Source organism: Pelodiscus sinensis, chromosome 23 (assembly GCF_052426305.1).
Source record: "Pelodiscus sinensis isolate ZL-2025 chromosome 23, ASM5242630v1, whole genome shotgun sequence".
NCBI classification, from domain to species: Eukaryota; Metazoa; Chordata; order Testudines; family Trionychidae; genus Pelodiscus; species Pelodiscus sinensis.
Window position 1 is genome coordinate 12,080,143 of NC_143074.1, and position 27,926 is coordinate 12,108,068.

Sequence of the window (27,926 nt, forward strand, 5' to 3'; positions counted from 1 at the left end):
GGGAGAGAGAGCAGAGGAGAAACAGACGGGCTTACTGTGCTGTCTCAGGCTATGCCTAGACAGTGTCTTTAAACATGCTCGGAATAGGGCTTGTCGGAATAGCGCTCTATTTCAAAATAAGCATAGGATAGCGCAAAGGGTGTAGCTTATTTTGAGGTAAGCGTGCTGTGTAGACACACCCTCAAGGGCCTGAAATGTCTCAGCTCAAGTTGGCCAAACCTCTCCTGGTTGCTCCTGGATACACAGCCCTTTCTAAGGGAAGGTGATTATCTTAACTGCGAAAGAACCAGGACAAGCAGAGGGGTCCCAGGTTTGGGTTCTGCAGGCTGCGCAATGTGTTGCTGGGGGACCTAGACGGAAGGCCAACCTTGGTGAGTCATACAGATGGAGACTAGTACTGGTATGAGCTGGAGGATAGTGGGATCTTTTGTCTCCAAGAAGACACGGAGAGAGCGTATGTGGGTGAAGTGGAACTGCTGTCAGCCCTCTTATCCACAAGGTTTGTGCTGCAATGGGCTTGACATACAGGGAAGCTGAATTCCCATTTAACATGGCAAATCTTAGCCCAGAGTTGAGAAAAAAAAAGAACACTCCCAGTCCCTCACAAATTCTGGTCACTAAACCATGCAGTAGTGACTGGCCTAGGTCCCAGAGAAAGCTGGCCAAGAGTAAGGGGAAAACCCATCCTCTGGTGGTAAAGACCTTGCATGGAGGGCTGGAGAGATTGGACGCTCTGTGAGTGAACCTGATTCTTTATTGCACAGTATCCCTTGCAGGAAAACACCCCCCATTTTCAAGGGCAGAATGGCTGGTTTTTCTGGCCTTTTCTTCACCCTGTATACCAGGTGTAGTGCTACTGGGCAAAGTCACAACTCCTGGGTTTAAAGGGTTAATGGGAATGCTTTACAGCAAAGAACTTCCAAATGCATCTGATATACAGTCAAGCTTCCACTAGTAAGACTCCATACAAAAATCCACTGAGTGACTGAAATGGCTTGAAGGCTCCCTTACTATTCTACTTACAAATATTAGGATCCCTTTGGTCTCAGTCTCTTCCCATTACTCCCTGCCCCCTCCCCCGGCAAATAAATCATTGATCAGTGCCTACAGCCCCATTGTAGAAATTGTGGCCACACTGATGCTGGATTGGCTGTTTTTGTAGACATGACAGGATCTCATGCAACATAGAGAAAGGGAACTTCTAATGGTGTGAAATAAAAAAAGTCACAATACCAATCACACAGCTAGATCTTCAAGCTCACATTCATTTGAGGCTTCTCATGTGGTCTAAAAAAGGTCAAAAGATACATGATTTTTTTTGTTTTTTATACAGAAATCATATACACAAAACTTCAATCCGTACTTTATAACGAAAACCCCACTAATTTAAGGAAAGCATTTGTTGTGCAAAAGTCCCCCACCCCTGTGCACCTTCATCTACTGAGGATCTTTCTCTCTCTCTCTCTCTCTCTCACACACACACACACACACACATATACATATACACACACACACGGGTTCCTTCCAACAGCCACGCTGGTGAGAAAGAGTCCTCTCTATATACAGTGAATTAGAGAGAAGCTGGATACAGTGCTGGCAAGAGGCGTTGTTAGATCACTGCCTCTATCTGGAAGTGTCCATGTTCTCCTCCTTAAAGTTACTGCAGTGCTCTATAACTTTCCTATGAACAAAATAAGGACAAGGAGAAAAGGTTTAGTCCAAAGACTAGGAAAATAATGAAGTGGGCCACAAGCATAAGACACTGTCAGCTACATTTAAATGCAGTGTATGTATCAGGCAACCTATCCTGAGATAGGCATCAACCCAGTACCTGTGTTACACGTACACCTCCACAAAAAAAGCTGTAACTATCCACTTACAACCAATCCCTCCCAACATTAACACACACCCAGATCCACCTGTCAGTTGATCAGCCCATCCATTATTTACTGACCATCACACCCTCATCTCCCATTTCTGTCATCAACACATCTAATAATCTGCTCATCCAAACATCCATCATTCATCTGCTTTTCTGTCATCTCCTCTTGCACCCATCTGTCTACAATTGAGCGGTTCCTTGCTTGTACAAGGTCCTTCCTTGTTCCATTTACTTACTATGTTATTAATTTATTCATATACCATCTATTATTCTTCCACTGTCCCAGTCACTCATGCACCTTCTGACCCATACAAAATCCATCTACCCTATTATTCAATCTCCTACACGGTCTTGCATAAGCATCCCTGTCCACCCTTTATCATTCCTTCAGCTATTGGAAGTGATTGTCACCAGGCCGGCCAACAGGGTTGGAGAAAGGGGGCAACTGCCCAGAGATCTGGCAATTGAAAAGGGTCAACGGCTCCCAGCTACTACCACTGCTACTGTGGCAGCAGTGGTGGTCAGAGCTCAGGCATTACACTCCTGGTGGTGCTAAGGGGCCTATCCCTTCCACTCAAGGCCCCTCCTCTTCTGGGAGCATGGAGTTGCCCCTCCCACCTTGCCTAGGGGCCTGGCAATTCTGTTCCCCACATCTGACACCCATGCTTCTCTGGAAATGGGAGACAGGAGAGGGATCACGTGAGAATTACCTGTTGTGATCCCTCCCTCTGGGGCATCTGGTATTGGCCACTGTCGACAGATAGGATACTGGGCTACATGGACCTTTGGTCTGACCCCGAATGGCCATTCTTATGTTCAGTTCGAGTGCCACATTTCAGGAAAGATGTGGAAAAACGGGACAATGCCCAGAGAAGAGCAGCAAAATTATTAACGGTCTAGAAAACATGGCCTATGAGGGAAACCTGAAAGGATTGTGATGTTTAGTTTGAAAAAGAGATGACTGAGGGGACATGATAACAGCTTTCAAGTACTAAAAATATTGTTACAAGGTCGAGGGAAAAATTATTCTCCTCAACTTCTGATGATAGGACAAGAAGCAATGGGCTTAAGTTGCAGCAAGGGAGGTTTAGGTTGGACATTAGGAAAAACTTCCTGTCAGGGTAGTTAAGCACTAGAATAAATTGCCTAAAGAGGTTGTGGAATCTCCATCATTGGAGATTTTTAAGAGCAGGTTAGACAAACACCTGCCAGGGATGGTCAAGACAGGGCTTGGTCCTGCCATGAGTGCAGGAGACTGGACTTGATGACCTCTCAAAGTTCCTTCCAGTTTTATGATTCTATAATCATATTGAGAGGTATGGCAGTAATACCTTCAATTGAGAGGTATGGCAGTAATATTCATCTAAATACATTCCAGCAGTCCATCGATGCCTTACTTGTCCTATCCAATGAAGTCATTCACCCATTCAGATTTGTCTGTTCCACATAGATGAACATCTCTCAATTCACCTAAATCCTTCCCATCTTGTCTATCCAGCTAGAAATACTACTATTTGTGTTCTCTTCTCTCCATCCCTAATCACATAGTCACTGGCCTTTGTGTGGTACCCTTATTCTGATTCTTACATATAAACAATTCTAAATCAAGGTTTCATTTAATAGCTACTTATTGGTTTCCTACCGGGCCATTTCCTTGGTCTCCTGCCGTGCTGAAGCCATCTTAATCATGTCCTTCAGGAGAGGCATTCCACCTTCTTTGATCAGCAGGGGGCAGTACTTGTCAGCTGTAAAGAAGGGGAAACAGAACCCTGGGAATCTTCACTGCTACTGGGTCAATTCTCTACATCCTGCAGCCTGACTCTTCTCCCAAGGCAATGAACGCCAATCAAGGGGAGATAGGGAAGCAGTGAGAAAATTGCTGGCTAGTAAGCCATAGGTTACAGGTTTCTCCTTCTAGTGGCTCAGCCTCTTAGGTGTATCCAATCTGTAGACATATCAGAGGTAGAAACCAATTCAGTGCTCAAGCTTGCTGGAGTGATAGAAGCTCCAGAATCTTGTTCTCATGCACTTAGTCTATGTTCCCTCTTAGTTCTGGCTACTCCCCTTGAACAGCTTTGACAACTTCAAGTAGTTTCCTTGGAGTTAGCCACGTATTCTGTATGAATCAATGGACCTCTGAAAATATTTTCTCTAGACTTTTCTGCACTCCTGCTATCTAACAGGCAGACTGTAGGGAGATTCATAGTGCCAACCTTTTCACTGCATTTACAATGTTCTTTACGGAAGTACTTACGGTAGACAGAAACAAGGTTATACAGAGCCCAGGTAGCCCAATGCTGGCTGACAGGTGAGATCCCTTGTGGAAGAAGTCGAAGGATTGGTTCAAATGACCTGTAAAAATATTAAAGGGGTAAAATTTAAAATCCCCAAAGCTGCTGTTTCAGCATCTTTTCCTGCTTTGGTACTGGAAGCTTTGCAGTCAAATCAAATGCATTACACAGCAGTAAAGCTCACTGGTATATCAGCTCCCAGTAGCAAAAAATTAGTCATAGTTTGGGGTGCTGGCACACTCAATCCCGGCTGTTTAATACCACCATGCAGCACTGAGAACCAGCCCTGCAGGACTGAATGGAGAAACTAATTTCTATCCTATTCCAGGCAAATGTCCTTATGAAAGCTGAAATTCAGCAGTACTGACCTCTCTGTAGATGCACTACACTTAATGTGCTACTCTGTCTACCCTAGGCTAAGGTACAGCTGAGAGGACTACTGATCATTCATAAACAACGGCTGTGCCATTTGTTCTTGCAACAGTGAAATGCATCTACACTGCAAATCAGGTTTTGGAATCACCACTAGTACTGCATCCTCACCTGCAATTCATTCCATCTGTTGCTGTACCAGGGGATTGTGGCATTCCAAAGTTCCTGACGCAGCTTTTAAAGTGGGACACAAATCACCGTAACACCTGAAGGGAATTTTGGGAGGCTTGTCTAAACATCCCCGAAGGCATGTTGAAGGCTGCATCAACCCATTTTGTGCAGGCAGGGACATTTACCCTGGCTGTACCTTTAATTAGGAATCCGAATTTAACCAACAGCAAGACACGGATTCCTTGGAGAAATGTTTTTAAGCAGCCTAAGACAGTAAGATTCTACGTTTTGTGCCCAAATCTGATTCCAGGACAGTTCTATTGTGTTCTCTCAAGAGAAACTAAGGATCCAGACTATTTTAGTTTTCTCCATATTCTATTTAGAAGTGTCGCAATTACCTGCGCACATAAAACCAATGGTTCCACTAATCTCCAAATGGAACTCAAGGGAAGCTGAAAAACCCCAGCTAAAAGAATGTGTCTGGATGGGAAATTTCTTCCTCATCCCAGGGAGAAGTTCCACAGTTGGTCACATCACCACCATGCTTGAGGTTACTCTTTGGGACGTTCCCCACTCCCGAAAATAAATGGGCCAAAATCCAACCTCACTCACCTGTAATTGATATTTCTTCTGGAGTTAATATCCCAGCTCTGGATGGCTGCCCACATCCTGTCTACTACTTCTTCTCGGCGTGGCTCACAGATCCCCCAAGCATCTGGGCCATCAAACATGATGTGGGAGAGAACTCCACATGCATTGTAAGATACCTCAATCCCATCTGCTTTGCTCTCCAACAGATTGCTACCAGGACAGAAGGTAAGATTTCAGAGGTGCCAGGATAGCCTTACTCAGCACATCAGGGACAAAAAACTTAGCATGCAAACAGTGCAGCCCCTATGAACTCTAACAAGATAAGTTATCTCCTAACTAGACTGGACACCTCAACCTATACAAAATAGCTTGACAAGCACTAGCTTCCCAAATTGGTTTTATGGATGATACTTTGTATTTAGATTGCAGCCACCATCTGAAAATTCCAAAACAGCACCAGTCCAACTATGTTTTTTTGTTTAGTTAAAAGGGAGGAGGGAACTGATGTATAAACATTAAATGACTGCCCTACATTACACAGTGACTCAGTGGCACTCAGGGGGTATGTCTACACTACCCCGCTAGTTCGAACTACCTAGTTCGTGCCCCGTGTAGCCGCGCTGCACGGGGTTCGAACCAGCGGGGTTTTAAAAATGGCGGCTCCCCGCTTATGCAAATGAAGCCCGGGAAATTCAAATCCCGGGCTTCATTTGCAAGTGCGGTATGCCTACATTACCCTCCTAGTTTGAAATAGGAGGGTAGTGTAGACATACCCTGGAAGAGTAGCCAGGTCTCAGTACATTGCTCTAGCCATTAGATCAGTGGTGGGCAACCTTGGTTCTATGTGTCACCTAGAAGACATTTTGCTTAGCATTGCCCACATGCAGGGTTGCCAGATTCTGCTCGTTTTTGTCTGCGTATTTTTTCCCTCCTGGAATTGCTAAAGTGACACACATAAAGCAAAGGCACATGAAATGAGGTGTGTGCTGACCAGACACAGCACTGACTGAGAAAGCCATGTGATCCCTCTGCATCCTATCAAAGAGCTGATACCATTAGAATCATAGAACCACAGAGCTGGAAGAGACCTCAGAAGGTCATCAAGTCCAGCTCCCTGCTCAAGGCAGGACCAATCCCAACTAAATCAACCCAGCCAGGGCTTTGTCAAGCCGAGACTTAAACACCTCTAGGAATGGAGATTCCACCACCTCCCTAAGTAACCCATTCCAGTGCTTCACCATCCTCCTAGTGAAATAGTTAATGGGCTTAAAGTGCAGCAGGGGAGGTTTAGATTGGACATTAGGAAAAAATTCCTAACTGTCAGGGTGGTCAAATATTGGAATAAATTGCCAAGGGAGGTGGTGGAATCTCCCTCTCTGGAGATATTTAAGAACAGGTTAGATAGACATCTGTCAGGGATGGTGTAGACGGAGCTTGGTCCTGCCTTGAGGGCGGGGGGCTAGACTCGATGACCTCTCGAGGTCCCTTCCAGTCCTATTATTCTATGATTCTAATATCCAACCTAGACCTTCCCCACTGTAACTTGAGACCATTGCTCCTTGTTCTGCAATCCAGAATACTGTGAACAGCCTCTCTCCGTCCTCTTTGGAACCTCCCTTCAGGAAGTTGAAGGCTGCTATCAAATCCCCCCTCACTCTTCTCTTCTGCAGACTAAACAAACTCAAATCCCTCAGTCTCTCCTCATAGGTCATGCGTTCCAGCCCCCTTATCATTTTGGTCACCCTCCACTGGACCCTCTCCAATGCGTCCACATCCTTTCTATAGTGGGGGGCCCAGAACTGTGCCATTCAATTGGAGCACCCCGCAAATTCTAGGGATGCAAGTGCAATTAGCAAAACTACCCTATCCTGGGACACTATCTTGGTTCCAACAATCTTGCAGCCCAGTGAGATGAAAGAGGGTCACTCATGCAGCCCCCTCACTAGCCTAGGTTGCCCCTCACTGCATTAGACCACACTGCTTATTGATCAGTGATGTACCAACCTGAACACACTGATGAACTGGGAGGTCATGAGCTGTGGGCGGAGCTCTTTCACCTCCGCCACATTTCCCAGAAGCCCCAACATGTTACGGTGCAGCTCCTGCTTCTCTGGGAACTCCTGAGGAAACAAGGAACATGTGTAAAACAAAAGTATGACCACTGTGGCTGTGCAGCAAAGCCAGGGAGGCAGACTGTCTCAACAGGCAGGGGTGCAGCTCTCCTCTTGGGGTGATGAGGTTTTTAGCATTCAAAACATGATAGGTGAGAGTGAACCAAATCTCTGCAAAGCAAGGGACAGTTCTTCACTGCTTGACATAGCTACTTTGCCCAGAGGGAAATGCATCTCCAGGCACAGGACATACAGTGGGAGAGAGTAAATAAGATAGAAGTGCACAGTTTCCTTGTGCTCTTAGGATGGATGGATGTGGAGGAGCAGAGCATGTATTGATTTTCTCTGCTTTCTCTTTTTGCTTCCAGCAGGGGTCTGACGAGCCAGGACTCAGTCACAACTGACATGGAGAGCCAGGGTTCCCAAAGTGTGATATGCACAACAGGGATGTAAATTCCCATTAAAAAAGTTAACTGGTTAAACGATACAATTTTAATCGTTTAACTGGTTAACCATGAAGGGCTAGTGCAGTACGGCTGGGGTCCTGAAGAGAGGGCTGCTCCAGGGAGGGGCCACGGTTGCTGGGGTCCTGCTGGTCAGCCCACTGCAGGCAGGAGGCTCCTCCAGTCCGGCCCTCTATGGGTGGGGCTGCTCCAGCCCAGCCAGCCTCATTGCACCATAGGCTGCTCCGGCCCAGCTGGCTCCACTGTGCTGTGGGCTGCCCCAGCTAGCTGGCTGCCCCATGCTGTGGGCAGGAGGTTGCTCCTGCTGGCCTGGCCTTCTGGTAACCAGTTGACTTTTTACATCCCTAATGAATACCTGGGGCCACAAGGGGAAGTTGTGTACGGTGAATTTTATTTATTAACTAGCACATTTACCTGGCATTGCTTGGGTCCGTAATTTGGGAATTCCATCAAGTGTATTTTGTTTCTTTCTCCCTATAAACTCTTTTAATTCACTGTTTTAACAAAAAAGGGCAATAGTTGATGGGATTTCCAATAACAGTTTCTTCTCCTTATCAAGAGCATTGATTTAGCCTTGCCAAAACAGAGCACTACTTCAAATTCCTCTGCTTTATCTCAGTTCTGTAAGGTTTATTGAGAAACAATCCTATTCCAGTTTCCTCCTATTTTTCTGACTCATCTTGGTTCAGTCTCTTTCAACGTTCACTCAGTTATGTCAATTTTGAGGACTGTACTTGCTTTTGTGAGTCTTATTTCTGTTTGGCTTTATGAGAAGCAATCCCATTCCAGGCTCATCCCCGTTTTCTTGGCACAACCAAACCCTGACCTTGCTTTAAGTTATGATCAGAGGAAGCTTTATACTAAATTTGGTGATCCTAGCTCTTACTGTTTAAAAGGAGTTTTTCATCAAATAGGCAGACAAACTCTCTAAAATATATAGTAGATTATTTTATTTACTGCATAATTGGCTACTCAGACAAAGCTTTAAAACTCTGTGGGAATTTATTATATAAAATAAGATAGTTGATTTACTTCAAGATGTACCAGTGAAAATAAAGATACACACAGACGCCCATCTCCAGTCACAACCAGCAAAGGTTCAATTGCCCAGCAACTTTTCAGTCTTCCTGAATTCAGAACTTAGGGTGTTTTGGGGTTTTTTTGGTTGTATATGTCACACTATATTTATATGTAACAGTGAAATAGGGACAGATAGCTAAAGGCAGGTAGTGTTAAGAAGAGCACACAACGTATCAGTGCTGAGAAGGGCAGGCGTACATGAGTAGCTGGTAGATCTGGAAGGGAGTAGGCAATAAGTAAAGTATGAGAACTTCTGGCGTAGAAGATACCGGACTGAACTTACTTTCAGGCACTCCAGGAAGAGTTTCATTCCGCTGTAGTTGAGAAACATCTCACAGTTATCGGGAGTTTCATCTGTGATATTCCACAGGGCACTCCAGGAGAACTCCATCACTTGATCACACTGTCAAGCCAGAGGGAAGGAGATGGTAATACACAGTGGAGTGGAGAATGCGGCACTGACAACTACGGACAGGGCTCAGGTAATACAGGAGCCCAGTGCAAACTAATCCAGAAGGATGGGAAAATGCTGTCACCTTGAAAGGGGCCAGTCTTTGTTCGATTCAGACCCACCAACACAAACACCGCCATTATCTAATTTGTTCAGAGGTGCCAACTCCCCACAAGCCTCCAGGCAGGGCCGGCTTTAGGCCAATTTGCCCAATTCCCCCCAGTTGTCCTCTCCACCTTGGGGCAGAGAGACTACAACTGGGGTGACTTTGCTTAGCGATTTTAAGAGGAAACACTTACTGTTTTATCCACCAGCTTCTTCTGAATAAGCTTTAGCATGGTCTGCAGGCAGAGGGAAGGGAATGAGAAGTGGAAGAGCAGGTCAGGAATCACAGAAATTAAAATGGAGACTGTACATCAAACTCAGTCCTGACATAAGCTGGCGCAGCTCTCATTGAAGTAAATGGAAGTCATGTTTACTCATGGATTGGATTTGCTTCTATGTATCTGGAATCTGATGTGCAGAATGCAAATGTCCCTCCTATCCCTTCCAAAAGCAGTGTTATTTTCTGTGGTTCAGTGGCACTGTATAAACAACAATCCCACTCGTTCACACAGCAGAGTACAACAAATGACCTGTACCATCCAGGTAACAGCTCCCTGGTCTAAAGAGCTAAAGGCACAAGAGGGAAGATTTCAGTATCGTACAGCTCACTGAGAAGTAAATAGTCTGGTATGTGCTCTTTATAGTCTGATGAAAAAGATGGGTCCTCAGAAGTTAGACTTTAACAGGGAGGCTGTTGCAAACTCAAGGGGGAGCATGAAAGGAACCATGAAGTCAAGAGTGGGTAAAGGAAAGAAAGGGAAAATGGGAAATAGGAAACTAGAGAAGATGAAAGCAGAGGCATGGATAGGAGAGAACTTGAGCAGAGTCTTAATGGGGAGGATAAGGAGCTGGAATGTGTGGCAGGAGAGTTGATGCCAGAAAAAGATTTTACTTATTTAAAAAAAGGAGCAGAGAGCCTTCCTGTAGAAGAAACTCCCCAAACTGTGCACACACACCCACATGCACAATTTCTGGTCCAATACTTGGACAATGTTGTCTGTCAAGTGAGACAAAGAAACGTGTTCACCCAATCTATGTAACTGAAGGTATGAAGGGAGGTCTGACTCTTGTCACAATGGACTGAGCCCGCTATTCATGCAGTAACCACAATGGAAAAGTTCTGCAGATTTTATTATCTCTAAATAGGCAGAGACCTTTTCCTCTCTCTGGAGAGTCAGGAGTCTCTCTCATCTGCTGGGCCATTTTGTATCCCAAAGAAGGGTTGTTAGTCAGACATGTCCAAATGAAAAGCCTCACATAGTTACCAAGAGGATTATGCTAGTTGCAGAAACAACTTTTTTTTAATTGTTCTTTGGGTCAGTCTGCCTTCTATGGACAGAGACTGGCATGAAGAGGTTCTGAGGCTTACCCAAAGCCACACAGTAAATTTATAGCAGAGCCTAGATTAGAACTCAAAAGTCATGACTCCTGGCCTTGTGTTGAGATCATGCTGCCTCCCCTGCCTGTAAATAGACGCAGCCTCTGACAGAACACCACCGAAGTAATTACTTCCCCTGCTGGCGTACTTTCAAGTGGCTCAGATTGAGAATGGTGGATTCCATGCTAGGACAGCACTGCTAAAACTCTACTTTTTCCTGACTGCAATACTTTTCTGTGACACTTGGGAGCTGGATTATTTACTCCACCTATTCCACAGATACTTCCAATGGAAGTCATGGAAAGGACTTTCTCATGGGATTAAAGCTTAGTCTGGGATACGGATTAGCAGCCATCCTAGGACCATACCAACCATGACAAAACCCATCTTGCCCACAGCCTCCTTATGGTCATTGTCCACTTGGCAGACCAAGGCATTACAGAGGTGTACAGCGATGCGCTGGATGGACTCATCCTGCCGAGTTGGATTGAGGATGTTCAGCAGCAGCTCATTGACACGACGGTACTGGAATTCCAGCTCCTCTGGGATGCTGAAGTTACACAGTGTCAGACAGCAGTTCCGCTGCACCTACCGAGGGGGAAGCAGAACAAGCTGAGGGCTGGCTGACACAATGGACCCTCCTACTGTACATGTACAGTGGCCACACAGTGTTGTCCCTATCTTCACCTCAAAACAAATACCACAAACACATGCAACATCCTCCAACGCAACAGTACACTGCACATCCAGCCTATGGCTCAATATGCTCAACATGTGCTCTGTCCATCCGCTCCCCTACCCCACCACAATGTGTATGCGCCACATGCAATCCAGAGCGAGTCACCTTCACTTGAAATACAAAGGCACCAATTACTACAGAACCACGTCACCATCACATGTACAAAGTAGGTCCCACATACAATTGCACCCACCCACCTATAAAGTGAATGCATAACCAAATATAGGCAACAGTTTCTCCAGGGCATGCCTTGATACACGTTCAATGAGCTCAAAGTGTCCGGAAGGTACAAAGTGCTGGAAATAGCCTGTTACTGGGAGAAAGGAAAGAGGGAGAACAGCAAGAGCACAGTAAAGGTTGACTGAGTTCTTACTGTCACTTCCTGGTAAGACTCCATGCCATTCAGCACCACCTGGATCACCTGACGTCGCAGCTTCACGCTCTGCTCCATCCGATACTCTGAATTTGTTAGGTAGAAAAGTGCTGCACTCCCAGTCACCTGGATGTTCTTATCGTACTTGTGACACTTGAGTGCTGTGATCACCAGCTACAAAGAAACACGGGAGCTTGTAGTGCCATTTAGTCCCAGCTGTGCCTCCGTGTCACCGTTACCCCTACCCAGGTAAAGATCAATACAAGCATTCAAGGGACAAAGAGCCCAGGCACAGCTGGAAAAGGCTGCTCAATGAAGTCATAAGGCACCTCCTAAAATCACAGCCCCTATTTCCATTGTGCTACTGGAACTTCCTCTTCAGGGGCCTGATGCAAAGCCCATTGAAGCCAAAAGAAATGGGGAATCTTTCCATTGACTTTACTGGGCTTTGCATCAAGCCTTAAGCCACGGGAAAAGGTTTGATTTTTCTACTGTAAAATCCCCCTCCCCCTTAATGTGACTGTGCTCAAGGGAGGTGAGCTCTGCCTGTGGGTGAGTGCCAGGGCATTCACCTGCAGTGCTCTCAGCAGCTGGTTGCAGCGCTCGATGCGGGCGATGTCAAAAAGAAGATTGATGGCTCGAGATGTGATTTCAGGCCGGTGTTCCGTGTACGCCTCAATTGCGTTCAGCACCTGCTCTTCGTTCTTGTCCCCACTCACCTGGCAGCAAGGAAGAAAAAAAATCATGTCGGGGAGGAAGAAACCAGGATAAGAGGGGGTTGGTCAAGAGAGAGGGTAGCAAGAGAATGAAAGATTTGCAGAAAAAGGAATCAGCAGGAGGGAGGCAGCTCAAATGGTGCATGAATTCTCTCAGCCCTTTTCTACCCTGCTGGCAGGATACATTCTGAGGAGACCCAAGTCATGAGAACCCAGGCGAGTTACCTCTCAGCCCAACTCTGCAGGAAGTGGTCCCTGCAGGGCAAGGTTGTATCTCTTTGCAGGGTTATGTTTGGATATTTCTTCCTAAGCCTCAGACACCCATTGTGGAGTGTCCGTTGAGCTACAAGCAGGGTGGGGAATGGCTGGGGTGTGTGTGCAGGGATGTGAACAAGTAACCGGTTAACCGGGAACCAGCAGCACAGTGCAAGATCATAGGCAGCTGGGCTGGAGCAGTCCCTGCCCATAGTGGCAGCTCCAGCCCAACCGTGGTGGGCGGAGCTGCAATGCCCCCCTCATTCCCGTTTAATCACTTAACCAGTTAACGTTTAACCAGTTAACTATTTAAACGAGATTTTACGTCCCTGTTGTGTGAGTGTCTTTATGAAGCTCCTTTCTAAATGGCTGTTTTTTCCCCTCACAAACACTGCACAAAGCGTGGACCTTGCACCACTGCAGCATTCTTCCCTCAGGCGGACCCATAATTCACAAGGCACGTATCACTTCCACAGGGCCCGAGAGCTCTGATACGCTGGCCGAGTCTCTAACTTCCATCACACACTGTTTGAGACTATTCCCACAGGCACTTTACCTTGTAGGCTGGAATATGTGTCAGACGGCAAAGAGAGGTCTCAAAGAGGCCCAAGAACTGCAGCGGTCGTTTCAGATTCCTGAAGGGGGCAATGCTGCTCTTTGAGGGCTCAGTGCTGAAAAAAGAAGAGATCGTCCATGTCTGAGCTTTGTTTATTCATCTCCCTTCACCATAGAGAAAGTTACAAAGCTCTCAGCCTGCTTCCATTATATTGCACAACCAGCCAGAGCAGATGGGTCTAAATTCAGTCACAGCCCATCAAAATCCTGGTAAGGCTTTCTTTCAGACAATCGCATCTTTAAAGACAGTCACATCATACTCCTCACTGGGCCCTTTCATCGCAGATGATCCCTTCTGTTCTGCACAAGAAGTGAAGGTGTCCAACAAAAATGATGAGGGGGGACTCAAGCAGGGAGAATATAGTTACCCAAGTTCAGCTAGGAGCGCAGGGGTAAAACGGATTACTATAAAATGGGCCAGGGGATTTCTAATGATCAGAAATAGTCAGGAAGCCGATTTTCTCTCTCATCGGAAGGCTGCCATCAGCTTAACACCCCTCTCATTACAAAGAAGCACTGGGGTCAGCACTGCCTTAGAACACCATCGACAGTGACTGCTGCACAGACCTGCTGACGGGGGGAGGGGCAAGGGGCAGTTAACTGGGGGGAAGGTGGTTAGGGCTGGAGGGAAGGGGTCACACCACTCTCTGGGTGGGAAAGGGCTGGTTGCCCCATGGCCCTAACCCTCCCCCATGTCTTGCCACATATTCTATTAAATCCCAAATGCTGGTTGGGATTTTCAAAGGGGCCTGCAGAAGGCAGAGGCCCAGCTCTCACTGGGGGTGGTATTGACAAATCTCAATACATTTGAACCTCCACGCTTTGGATGTGCCTAATCCGGGAACACCTGTGGTACGAGGAGGAAGTAGCTCTGTGCACTGCCACTCTCCCTCCTCCCAATGCGGGAATGGTATTGCAGCAATGCGCTTCCTTGTGGCTTTTCCCTGCTACTCCCAAAGTTGCGGGAGGCGGTGCCTGGAGCAGCACAAGGCGTGGAACCATGTGTGCCCCAGGAGTGGGGTGCCAGGTAAGTGCCTTGCCCTCCTTCCTCTCATGCCCATTTCCTCCTGTGCCCTCCATCGCCCGGCAAAATCTTTAATCTGGCATATCCTGTTTCTCAGGGTTGCCAGATTAAAGAGGTTCAAGTGTATTAGCATTGTAACTCCAGCTCCCTAAAATACCCGCAGTCATTAGCAGAAGAATTTCTTCACTAACACTTCTTAAAACTGTTGTGCAGTGACGCTGATGCAGTAAGGCTGCTGTGCTCCACCCCTGAAGTCCCTGGATATCAGTAGTGGAGGAGGGTTTTAGAGTACAGTCTGTGGAGAGCTCTGTGATCCTGTAGGAGGGAAGCGGATAATATCTAAACTATTTTTACAGCTGTCAGTAAGTGGGAAATGCGTACGGCAAAAGACAGCTGCAAAGCCCATATGGATGTGACTGACTGCCAAGCAGGACCAATTAATTATTCTTCTGAAGCTCTCATCCATGGTGATCAATTCCACTTGGGGAGAGGCTTTACAATCACTAGAAATTGGTGACAAATCTCTTTTCTTTTTATTAATAGTTCTAAAGAATTCTAAAGCCCAAGAGAGAGATTTGTCCTTCCTGCAGCTTTCAATAAAATCTCCCCTCCCCCAGTTCCACAGTGATGGCCCTCCCTGCCTGGCCTTCTAGCCTTACCTTGCCTGACCCACTTTCTCCTCAATGCTCGAAATGGTGCAGTTCTCCAGCATGGTGTGCCCTGAGATATCCAGTGAGGAGAGGTTTACCAGGTTATCCACAAACAGGCTCAGCACCCGCCGGGTCAACTTGAATTTGTAATAGCTGGACAGACGGTCTCGGGAAATATCCAAGTGCCTGGAAATGACAGCAAGTATCTCAGTCTGGAGAGCATCCATCCAGGCCAAACCCAGCCCTGCAGAGACCACGCACAAGCATGGCTGTTGATGTTTCAACACACCGGGATGTGACTCTGTGGAACTATCAGCAGGATGGACTCCTGCGTATAACCTAAGTGCATTGCAGGACCCTTGGATTCTACAGCTCTTAGTGGGGGCCTGTCCAGAATGGAGTATAAAGAATTACTCAGCTAAATGACCAGAATGGCAACTACCGTAGGCTGAGCAACCTACCTTCCCAGTCTTCATCACAACCAGGCATCTGATTATGTCTCTAACCATGGAACTGGCTATATATCTTCTACCTGGGGATCAAATTGCACCGGAAGAACTTCTCATCCCCAGAAGGACTTGTTACCTCTTCTCCCAAAATTAACTACACAAGCTCTCCTAATCCTGCCTTTTCAGACTGAACATTGTATCCATGATACTGTACAGCAGCAGTTCTCAAACTATGGGCTGGGACCCAAAAATGGGCAATGATCCCATTTTAATGGGCTCCTAGGACTGGCTTAGACTTACTGGAGCCTGGGGTTGAAGCCAAAGAGCTTCACCCTTTGGCAGTGGGGCTCAGGTTACAGACTCCCTGCCTGGAGCTGAAGCTCTTGGGCTTCAGCTTTGGCTCCTCGACTCACAACAGAGGGGCTCAGACTTTTGGTCCCCTCTCTAGAGGTCATGTAGTAATTTTTGGTATCGGAAGGGGGTCAAGGTGCAATGAAGTCTGAGAACCTCTGCTGTACTTACTCATCTTTGTAACACCAGCACCACTGCCTGGGAGTTTTATGTTTGATGTTATATGAAAAACATAAAATTAAATTAATAAACCACGTAATAAATAATATACTTCATCAGTACAACTGCCTACCCATAGGAGACATGTGGTAGCTCTGGTGCCCCCATAGGAGACACAAAAAGAGCACGAATGGGCTGCACAAGACTCACAGGTTTGAATTTTCTAAATGTGACTTAAGTGCTTCTTATCTGTGAGCCAGGCTTAAACGCTGGCCTTTCTCATTCGACAAGCAACCTGTGGGAGTCAGTTTTGGTTTCACACGGCAATTACTGCTGTGATACCAGCATCCAAGTGTACCAACACGCCAGGAGTAATTTTGCCTGAGGATCAGCTATAAAAGTAGGGAGCCTCCTTGGCATGCTTGATCTTGCTGTCCTCACACAGAAAAATCCTCTACTGGCTTCAGCCAGGGCTTTAGGCTGCAGAGGGAGTAAAAGATCAAGCACCCTTGAGAGAAAGCTCAGTTCCTCTACCACCACAGCCTAAGACCTGGGATAAAGAAAATGCTCTCAGAAAATCACCCTAGGGGCTTAATCCTGAGCACCTTTGAGCACCTGTAAGACCTAGAGGAGGAAGAAAAATGTGTTAGCTGACCTGAGCTTGCGGAGCTGTGCGATCACTTGGATGTGCTCCTCTGAAAGGTCCATGTTGTAAAGCACTAAGGAAACCAGACTGTCTTTCCACTGGGTCAGAAATGCCACATCATTGAGCTGGATGCCGGAGAGATCCAGGGCAGTGAGGGAGGCCAAAGGTCGAAGCAATGTCTCCACATTCACCCCTTCAGTCATACGGCCCAGGTTCAGGAAACGCAGCCGGCTGAAGCCCTCAAAGGTAAAGTCCTTGACCAAGACCTGACGAGTGGGATTCACTAAGCAGTCATCTTCACAGCCTCCTGGATTCTCTTCCTCATAGAAGATGTTACTGCAGCCAAAGAGGCTAAGAGAAACTAGAGTGTGGCTGAAGCTCAGTAAAGTCTGCAGGCTCTTAGCTGTCAGCTTCTCACAGTTAGTCAGGTACAGCTCAACAAGGTCCTGGAAGGAAGGAAGCCAATATATTAGAATGACTTCACTGTCAGTGTTCCTACCCTGGTCCCTATAGCAACTACTGCTGGCAGAAGCCAGGTTTGGAGTCCTCAGCTCTCACATGGCCAGTGTTTCCACACCATTCCATACAGTGGCTCCTATTGGGAGCAGCTAGGACTGGAATACTCTGAGCTCCCATATAGTGGTCCCACTCCATTCCCTAAAGCAACACCTGCAGGGAAAAGCTGAGGATAAAGATGTCTCAAGTTCTCCCACAGCTAGGATTCTGATAAAGCAGGTAATATGCACAAGTAATCTGTGGTTCTCCCTGAGAGCCGTGAAGGCTTTCTGCTGTGGGCTGCTTCAGAGTGACAGCTAGGAAGATGTAAATGCAATACTACCTGCTTTCTAATGGCTTCTAGGTCCTGGTCCTGTACTATGTCCTCCCGCAAATGGATTCGGGCTAGCCTGGTGCTCCGAGGATCTGAGAACAGGGTGAAGAAGCTCTCGTGGGGTTCAAAGATGCTGTCTGCATTCACCAGCTCCACATACCTACGTGATAAGTAATAGGGTTAGCTCATCAGTGGGATTTATATGGGCACGCCTGGTGGGATTTTCCATCACAGCTACAGCCAAGCGAAAACATGTGTATGTGAAAGACTCTCCCTCTGGTCTCCCGGGACAGCCCATGGGTGGCCTATCCAGGAAATGTCCCCTGACAATGGGCGCATTCCTTGGACAGGGCTGGGGCGATGATGGAGTCTGTTATTGTGGCCCTCTATTCTGTAGTGCAGCACAGTGGTGCGTAAAGCCAATGGAGAGTCAGGCCCAGGACTAAGACCTCAGTGATATAACAATCACACTTGCATCTGAACATTTTCTCTCTTAATATTGTTACAAGTAACACCCAAGATCCTTGGAACTGAACCCCTCCCACCCCAAATTAAGTATTTTTCTTTATTCCCCACCTCCCAGATTTGAACTTGTCAAGGTAAAAAACCATTTTTCTCTTCTTTTTCCCCCTACAGTGCTCAGCTTTCCCAGCCTGTAAGGGCACATCCCGACTAGCTCTCCAGTCAATCCTAGAGCTTCCCAGGAAAAATAAGCGAAGCCAAAACAACACTTCGAATATAAGAATCAAACAGAAATAAGTATAAAGTGTATGCGTCCCTCCCCTAGAGTCCTGGCTTCTCCCGTCAGCTGCCAACGGACAGCAGCACCCACACGTACTCGTTGACGAGCTTGTCACAGATCTCACTCGGCAGGAAGACATCAGGGTGAAGCCGGAGGGTCTCATTGTCCAGTAGGTAGCAGAGCGTCCCCTCCAGGTTATGGAGGCAGTAATCTGTGCATAGTATCATCAGCGACTCTGGGCTGTCAGATGCCATCTTGAGGGTACAAGCGTAGTAAGGAGGGGGAGCAGGGAACTGTGGCAGATGGAATCTTTTCAATTCAATGGACCCCTGCCCCCCAGCCTGTGGAGAATCCTTGCTGGATTTACAGGGACATCAGGACATCTGCAGGCAGATGAAAGACACACAATTAGATAAAAGAAAAGTACATTGGAAAGTACCCTGAAAATCTGCGCGTGCCTACGGGGACACTGATACCTAGGTTCATGGGTCATTCACCTGTTGATGGCCAAAGAGAAGTACAGGTGTTTGACCATTACACAAAAAATGTCCTTAACCTCTCAAAGCATCAGTTCCCCCGCCTCTACCAGTAAAATGGGAATAATACTCCCCAAGTTTCCATGATGCTAAAGGTTAATTAGTTAATTGGAGCCATGTTCATTAATTCGACTGAATACTAGAAAAAAGATTCCAAGCTGTGAGCTGCATATGTCTGAGAATGAGCCTGTCAGAGGGAAGTAGGGGAAACCACACTGCTTGGGTTACGTAACTAGACAAAGAAGATCACTAGAAAATATACTCTTGTGCACAATCCAGCATGCAGACTTGATGGGACTTAGCAGCTTGCCACCATCTCTAACATCTAGGACTCTACTTAATTGAATTTCAGGTAAACCACTTTGCTTTGCTTTGTTTAAATTGAACCTTCCCCTAGAGTGTTGAAAGCCCCAAACCCACAGCATCATATTAGCACCCCTGAAGCAGGATATGAAACTGAGTAGAGACCAAAAGGCAACTAACTGGTCTACTTTTACTTTCCAAGCTGTGTGAAATGCAGAGTGTACCTAAGAGAGAAAGATCAGTCTTTCTAACTTCCCTCCATTTTAATCCTCTGAAGTCTTGTCAATAACAAAAGCACATTCCTGCAACTCCTCTCTGATGGACAGACTCCTATGCACAAAATCCTAATGAAGCCAAGTGAACCCCTGCAAAGTCAATGGGACTCTGTGTAGGCACAGAGGTCTGCCTGCACTGATCCAGTTACAAGAATGAGGCAGTGACATTATTTTTATTCTAACAAAGGCTCTGATCCAGTAGTCATGTACACACATGAATAATGTTACTCATGAGTAGTCCCATGTGTAAGCATTTGCAGGATTTACAGAGGAGCTGGGACTTTAAAGCTAACTCATAAAAGCAAATGGTCTGGGGCTTTTGTTGGATGGATAAAAACGGTTAGAAATGTTCTGAGTGCTTTCGCTGTTTGATTTTCACCTGAGAAATATCAGAAATGGAAAGTCTGGTCATCTCTGGTGTTGCAGAAGAACTTCTTGGGCATCTCAGAAATGTTTATCCCATATTACTTGAAGGAGGCAAGTAAAGGCATATCTTCCCTGCAGGGCAAAAGTCAAATTAAGATACGCAACTTCAGCTACGTCAATTGCGTAGGTGAAGTCGAAATAGCTTAATTTGGCTTTTGGCGCTGTCTGCACAGTAGAAAGTCGAAGGAAGAGAACTTGTCCTTCAACGTTCTTACTCCTTGTGAAATGAGGGTTACAGAAGTTGGAGTAAGAAGTCCTCCAGCTCAACATTATTTCAAAACAACAGATTGTTGTGTAGATGTGCACTTTGTTATTTTGAAATAACGTCAGTTATTCCGAAACAATGCTGCTGTATAGATGTACCCCGAGAGAGTGCAAGTGAGAGCAAATCTTTAAACAGAGACATATTTCTCTGAAATGTTCATTAGCCATAAAGGTAAGTGTCCCAGAAGGTCACCCTCTCCCAACTATCCAGTTGCTTGCTTCCTTCACAGTCTTCCTGTGACCAGGGAGGAGTGCTGCTGACTGATAAGGCATAATTTCAGACCACACCTTTCATCACAAGTTCTCAAAGCACTTTATAATCAGGAATTAACATTTACCACCAGCACCCTGGGAAATGGAATGATTCTCCCATTTCTATAGATGGGTAGGAAAATGGAGCTGAAGAGAGCTGAAGCGATTCACCCAAAGTTATGCAGTCAATCTATGGCATAGCTGGGAATAGAGCTCACAAATCCCAGCCCTATACTTCAAATGCAAGGCTATCACCTAGAGCCTCCCCAAATAATTACTGACAGCTGGGGTCCAGAGTTAACTGAGCCTCCCCCCCCACAAAAGTAACTGTGCAATTATGATCATAGCATTACCAACAAATTTAAAGCCATGCTCCCTCTCTCCATTCTTACCTCTGCTGAGCAGCTGTTGCTCTGGAAGGTGTTACAAAATGTCTTTAACTAACAATAAAAACAACAAGGAGTCCTGTGGCACTTTAAGGTACGTCTACATAGCAACATTATTTCAAAATAGCTAGTGTTATTTTGAAATAACTTAGTCTACATAGCAGGCAATTATTTTGAAATAATGTTGAAATACTGTCAAGCTGGAGGACTTCTTACTCCAACTTCTGAAAGAGTGCTCTATTTCAAAATAAGCTATGCTACTGATGTACCTCAATTTGTGTAGCTTATTTAAAGTTAAGTCCTGGTGTGTAGACGCACCTTTAGAGACTAACAAATGTATTGGGGCATTAGCTTTTGTGAGTAAAACCCTCTTCATCAGCTGAATTGGAATGGAAGTGACAGAGGCTGGGGTACGTATACAAGTACATAACTATAAAAAAGAAGTTGCTTATCAAGTGTAAGACCAGTGTTAATGAGGCCACATCCACCCTGACCTGAGTAGCCTCATTAACACTGGTCCTATACTTGATAAGCAACTTCTCCTTTGTTGTTGTTGTACAGGCAGTCCCCGGGTTACATGGATCCGACTTACATCGGATCCCTACTTACAAACGGGGTGAGGCAACCCCGCACTAGCTGCTTCCCCCCAGCAGACCAGGGAGACGCGAAGCTAGCGCCCCCCCCCAGCAGACCAGGGAGACGCGGAGCAGCTTTTCTCAGCAGACACCTCAGCTTGAGAATAAAGGACTGAGGGAAGTGAGGTGTGGGAGAATAAAACTGAGCTCTGGAGAAATGTTTGGCTAGAGTTTCCCCTACAATATGTACCAGTTCCAACTTACATACAAATTCAACTTAAGAACAAACCTACAGTCCCTATCTTGTACGTAACCCGGGGACTGCCTGTACTTATAAATGTACCCCTGCCTCTGTAACTTACTCTTCAATTCATCTGATTAAGTGGGTTTTACCTAAGAAAGCTTATGCCCTAATATACTGCTAATCTCTAAGGTGTCACAGGACTCCTTGTTATTTTTGCAGATACAGACTAATGCAGCTACTCCTCTGAGACTTTTAACTAACAGTCTTTGCTCTTCATCATGGGATTCCACAGAACAATTTACTCAATGCAGAAGGACAAAACAGCAAACATATTGACTCAGTCTCTCTGCTCATTCCTCCTCTCTTGAGGAGCCATTCCTTAAAATGTTCCTATTTTCCTCAGCATTACTATATCATAACTATCCCCAACTGGTTATCACAGGATTCTTCACTATAGCTACTGCCCTAGAGGGAAGAAAGTACCAGTCAGATGGATCAGGCAGGTAGATCAGTTAGAAAATCACCTCCCCTCAGAAGCTCTAGCCAATTAGCCTTCTGCTTTGGCTATGACTTCAGGGATGAGGTAACCGCTCAGATTCAGGCACTGAATGGTCCCTGTGGGAGACAGGAGCACAGCTGTGGCTTAGCCTTCTTATCAGCCCAGGCTCTCTTTGCTTTGGACAGATTTCTGTGCAACCTAGGGGGCAGCATGAATTGCAAATTAAAACACCATTCTTCTCTGTGTCTCATTAATTCTCCTTTAGAGAATGCACTTCAGTGCCAGGAACAAGAGCCAACCAAGTAATTAACCCAACATGGAAAACAACCACTCAAGAAAAAAGGCAGAGATCAGCAGATCTGCTCTTTGTTTTGAAACAGCCATCCAGCAAGCCTAACCCTAGTTTCCACAGTAGCCTCTTTGAAACAAATCTAGGATATAAATGGGTACAACTCCACTGACTTCAGGAAGAGCTGAAACTATGGCTGAATTTGGCTCCTGTATTCTGGGATCTGCTTGTATCTGATTCTCATCATCAGTTGAGGTGAAGTGGTTTGTGTCTTCTCCCTTCTGTGAACACCCCTGAAAATAAAATAACCAGGTATTGGGAAAAACCTCCTTCCCAAATTTCAAACACAAAACTCCCATCTTATCCTACTGCATTCTGACACAGAAGCCATTTAAGTAAGTGGGACTGTCTGCTATCTAGGACCCAGGCTGCAGAAAAGTTTCAGAACAAGACAGTTACAAATGGGCTTTACAGAAAGAAAATTAAACCCAGCAATCAAAAATCTTATATAGGATCTTGTTAATTCAGAGGATGGAAACAGGAGATGGAACCTTTCACTTCTAGTGATGGCCTTGTAAGTCACACAATTCTATTCTGAGTCATGTTGGTAGCCACTGAATGTCATTAACACCCAATGGCTGCTTGATGACTCCAATACCTGGTGATAGGCCCATTATAAGGAGCTAAAGGGATGAAAAATGAGTTTCAGTCCAGTTCACACAGGACATGGAATGTGTCATTCTATATGTTTGCATATCATTTAGTGCAATAGGGTACCAATCCTGATTAGCACTGTTCGATGCTATTGCAATGTAATCAGATTACTATAATATTCCTAGAAATTGGGTGCAGAAATGATCTGTGCTTTAATCCGTTAGCTCCCAAGAATGACCAGTATTCCCATACGCAAAAGGCACCCTAGTCTAATCTAGGGAGAAGGGATTAAACTGCCGAAGTAAAGCATCACTACAGAACACTCCCCATTATTTATGTGTATTATAGTGCCCAGAAGCTTCAACTGAGATTTGCGCCCCATTGTGCTGGACACAGTAAAACACAAATATCCTGCCCTGAAGTTCCTAATTAGGAAAACAAGGCAACAGGGGTAGGGAAAAAGTGGGTCTGTGATGGAACATAATGTTGCATACATTTGGATGCAAGTACCATATTTTTAAGCAAATCAGAGATACTGTCTAGCTATTTTTATAAGGCAGAGGCTCTTCTAGACTACTGGGTTGGCTGACTGGCTAGTTGTCTTCCTGGATATCGGATTGCTTTTCATGGTTTCCAAGATGTGTGTGAAGGGTCAAGGATATGTGTGCAGAAGGTGTATGGTGGGAGGATCCAAACAATGAGGCACACAGTGACCGGAGATCACAATAACCACAGCTGCACTACTTGAGTACTGACTCCCCACCCTGCCAGAACCCCTTCCAGTGTACAAGAGGGTAAATCTAAAGGGACAGATGTATTTTAAACAAACTTGTTATCCAATGTGCCCCAAATTGGCTAAAGCCATCAGCCCCATCCAAGACAACTAGTGGCAGTACACCAGCCTCTTAGCATTCATTGAAATGAAGGAAACTATGAGACACCGCATTCCTCCACCCCTGGCCTTCCAGATCCAAACATATTCTTCTGTGGGGACTGCTCCTCTGAGATACATCCACATTCTCAAAACATTCCCAGCTTCACCCACTTGCGAGGCCTGATGCTGCTGTTCTCACACTTAGGAATGCCTGTGCTAGATTTTGTATCTTGGACTTCAGATCAATCCCCTCTCCTACTACATGCTCTCTTCATCCTGGTGCTGGAGGCTAGTCCAGGTTCATTGTGGCTCAGTGCCACGGTGCATAACCTTTATACCTGCTGCTACAAAGATGATTAGCAAGGCTGATTAACAAAGAAAGCATAACAAATATCAGATCACAATGGAATATTTTAAAATAACAAATTGAATGTAAATCCAGAGCTCAACATATCTTGCATTCTAAAGGAAAACTGCATTGCTAATTTATATTGCATTACATGACACTTCACGGTTCCAAATCACTAAACAAATACTAACTAATCATCCATCCCATCTGATGCAGGAGATATCATCAAACCTATTTTACATATAGGGAAAATGTGGCCCAGAGTGGTTCAAATATTCATAATATGAAAGGTTTCAGAGAGGGAGCTGTGTTCATTTGTTTCAGCAAAAACAACAAGAAGTCCGGTGGCACTTTAAAGACTAGCGAATTTATTAGTGTATTAGAACACAAGCTTTCATGAACTATAACTCACTTCATCAGATGCTGAAGAAGAAAGAAAGAAAGAAAAAGGATACAAAGAAGCAAAGAAGGCAGTGTGACATTAGTGCTAATTAAATCAGGGAGGATGTGGCTCATCTCCAACAGTGATGAGAAAGTGAGCGTACCAGGCACTTCTACCATATATCTAACCTAGTGACACCATCACAAGACCTAACCACATCAGCTATACCATCAAAGACTCATTCCCATGCACATCTATTAATGTAATATATGCCATCATGTGCCAACAATGCCCCTCCGCCATGTATATCAGACAAACTGTCTCTACGCAAAAGAATGGACACAAATCAGACATTAAAAATGTCAACATTCAAAAACCCGTGGAGGAGCACTTTAACCTCCCTAGGCACACAGTTCTGGACTTGCAAGTTGCCATTCTCAGGCAAAAAAACTTTGCAAGTGCAAACTGCAGAGCTGGATTCAGTTGCAAATCTGACACCCTAAACCAAGGTTTAAGTAGACACCTAGCATTCCAATAGGTACTTTCCCAGACAGGTCTGAAGAAGTAGGTTGTGCCCACGAAAGCTCATGCTACCATCTACATGTTTTCTTAGTCTTTAAGGTGCTACTAGACTATTTGTTGCTTTCTAAGTTTTTCCTTTTCATCACTGCTGGAGATGAGCCATATCCACTCTGATTTAATTAGCACTAATGTCACACTGCCTTCTAGCTCACAAAAGCTTATGCCCTAATACCCTTATAAATTCATTAGTCTTTAAAGTGCCACCAGACTCCTCATTAGGGATGTCAATATGTGGTCGACTAAATGATTAACTGAGAAGCCTAGGCTTATCAGTTAATTATGTTGACTACACTGCATTCCTCCCCTTGCTGCCTGCCCCCCACCCACTGTCTCCCATAGAGGTAGCAGCACAGGGGGGAGGGGCAGGTGGTAGCCAGCACATGTGGGGAGTCAGTTTTTAAGCCAGCTCTCCACATGTCCCAGCTCTGTAGAGGCACCTGCCCCTCCCTTGCTGCCTCCCACAGAGGCAGTGGTGGGAGGGGGCAGCAGGAGATAGCATGTGTGGGGACCTGGATTTTAAGCTGGCCCACCGTATATGCCAGCTTCTATGGAGCTGCCTCCCTACCTCCCCCTACCTCCCACATCAGGCGTCGATGCTCAGGGGGAGCCGGCTTAAAAGTCGGCTTCGCCACCTCCCCTTGCCATGCTGCTACCTCTGACACAGAGGCAGCAGTGCAGGGTGGGGGAAGGGCAGGTGGGAAGCCACTTTCAAGCCGGCTCCCTCTGAGCATCAATTCCCATCTGCCCCTCCCCACATGGTGCCTCTACACAAATACAAAATGCAGGACAATGTAGCACTTTAAAGACTAACAAGATGGTTTATTAGATGATGAGCTTTCGTGGGCCAGACCCACTTCCTCAGATCAAAAAGCTCATCATCTAATAAACCATCTTGTTAGTCTTTAAAGTGCTACATTGTCCTGCATTTTGCTTCAGCTACCCCAGACTAACACGGCTACATTTCTATCACTATTCTACACAAATACCTGAGAGTTAACATCCCTACTCCCCATAATATCAAAGCTGTTAACATCCCTACTCCCCATAATATCAAAGCTATGCGGAGAATTAAGGAATTCTTTGGTGCTCATCCTTTGCTCAGAATACAGCAAATATAATAAATCAGATAGATTATAAACAGGGAGCAGATGCCATTTGTATATAACTATGCTGCAGATACACCTTTGAAAGTTAAAATACAGTACAAAGTTCTTGCTGCTATTCATAAATGTCACTCACCCCATAAAACATCTCCAGAACAGCCTCACTTAAGATTCACATTAACACTGTGCTTCATCAGATGGCAATGACCTCCAAAGATATTTTGAGCTGTTTCACCAGCTTGCAGAATGATCCCTAGCAAAATCAGGTCTCTCTCTGTCCCTTGGGAGGAAGAGGAAGGGTAAAACTCTCTGCTACGGAAGAGCTGCTGTGCTTGTTTCCAATCTGTTTCAAAGGTCACCCCATAAAACAGCTTCCCAGGAGCCACCACCCGTTTACAGGATCTCCCTGCAGGACATTGTACTACAACACGTATCATGACTCATTAATGACACAGATCTACAAGTGCCCCAAGGCATTTGGGGGCTGCCCTTCAAGACGTGCAGAGGTGCCAGGAAAATCGGGTCTATCGCTTAAGTGCAGAGATCCTGGATTCTCATCTGACATGTGTCACTCCTAGCAAAGGAGGAATCTTTGCTCACTCCCTCCAGTGGGTAGGGGACCGATCACCCCTCTCTTAGGGGTCACCCAGGGTGCGGGATCATGTCTCCCGAGGGGGGACCCGGAGGTTACAATTCTCCCTCCCGCGTCCCCCATGGGCGGCTGGTCTGGTCTCCTGCCCGGGCAGGGGGTGAGTGTGACAGGTCCCGTCCCTCGCCCCGGGCAGTGGGTGGATCCTGAATCTCTGACCCGCGGCAGCCTGGGGATTGGGTCCCCGCAGTGGGCGGGTCCGGGAGGGGATCGGGTCTCTCTGGGGGCCGGGTACCACTGCCGGCCCCGCACGCGCTTAGCTCCGATCTCCCAGGCACCCACCTGGACCGAGGCCCCGGCCCGGCTCCCTGGGTAGAGGGGATCCAGGTTCGTTCCGGTTCCGGTCCCCGGGGTCGGGGGTCTGTGTCCTCCTCAGGGTCCGTTCCCGCCCCCCTCCCCCCGCAACAGCCTCCGCTGTCAACAAATTCACCCGTCACTTCCGCCAGCCGAAGAACGGAAGCCGAGACGGCTTTCCGTGGGAAACCCCATCCCCACGCAGAACGTTCCGCTGCCTAGGTCGAGGCCAGAATTCCCCCTTCCCACCCCAACAACTCAGGGAGCCGGAGAATTCCAGACAGATAGGAAAGGTGACGCGTCACCCCTAGCCTTGTCTCTTGGGAACCTGGGAAATCCCACCACAGGTGCAGCCTTCCCTCAACCCAAACGATGTTATGACATCAGGAGGGTTTCCTTGTGCAGAATGTTGACATCATGGCACAGTGAGATGATATCACAGTCCAATAGAGTCCGGAATGGTGAGATGATATGGGGGTCTGGCATAGCGAGATATTTATTTCTTTATTTAAATATTTTTACCCTGCCTTTCTATTTAAAATAGTC

At 46.2% G+C, this 27,926-nt stretch overlaps 1 protein-coding gene across 2 annotated transcripts; it reads right to left on the reverse strand.

Annotated features, from left to right (window-relative positions):
• Positions 1 to 1,245: 1,245 nt before the first annotated feature.
• On the reverse strand, positions 1,246 to 27,538 carry ZER1 (zyg-11 related cell cycle regulator). 2 transcript variants are annotated; one of them, XM_006119043.5, is made up of 17 exons: positions 27,369 to 27,538; positions 26,574 to 26,717; positions 18,541 to 18,827; positions 17,712 to 17,862; positions 16,883 to 17,319; positions 15,278 to 15,454; positions 13,536 to 13,650; positions 12,581 to 12,727; positions 12,009 to 12,182; positions 11,269 to 11,484; positions 9,713 to 9,754; positions 9,246 to 9,365; positions 7,312 to 7,427; positions 5,329 to 5,517; positions 4,137 to 4,234; positions 3,525 to 3,627; positions 1,246 to 1,681 (listed from the first exon to the last, which is right to left on the reverse strand). In XM_006119043.5, the coding sequence occupies exons 3-17, from the start codon at positions 18,696 to 18,698 to the stop codon at positions 1,624 to 1,626; spliced, it is 2,301 nt and encodes a 766-aa protein (XP_006119105.1). In that variant the 5' UTR covers positions 18,699 to 18,827; positions 26,574 to 26,717; positions 27,369 to 27,538; the 3' UTR covers positions 1,246 to 1,623. The 2 variants fall into 2 exon arrangements, with proteins under 2 accessions (XP_006119105.1, XP_006119107.1); XM_006119045.5 differs by lacking the exon at positions 26,574 to 26,717.
• Between the last annotated feature and the right edge of the window lie 388 nt (positions 27,539 to 27,926).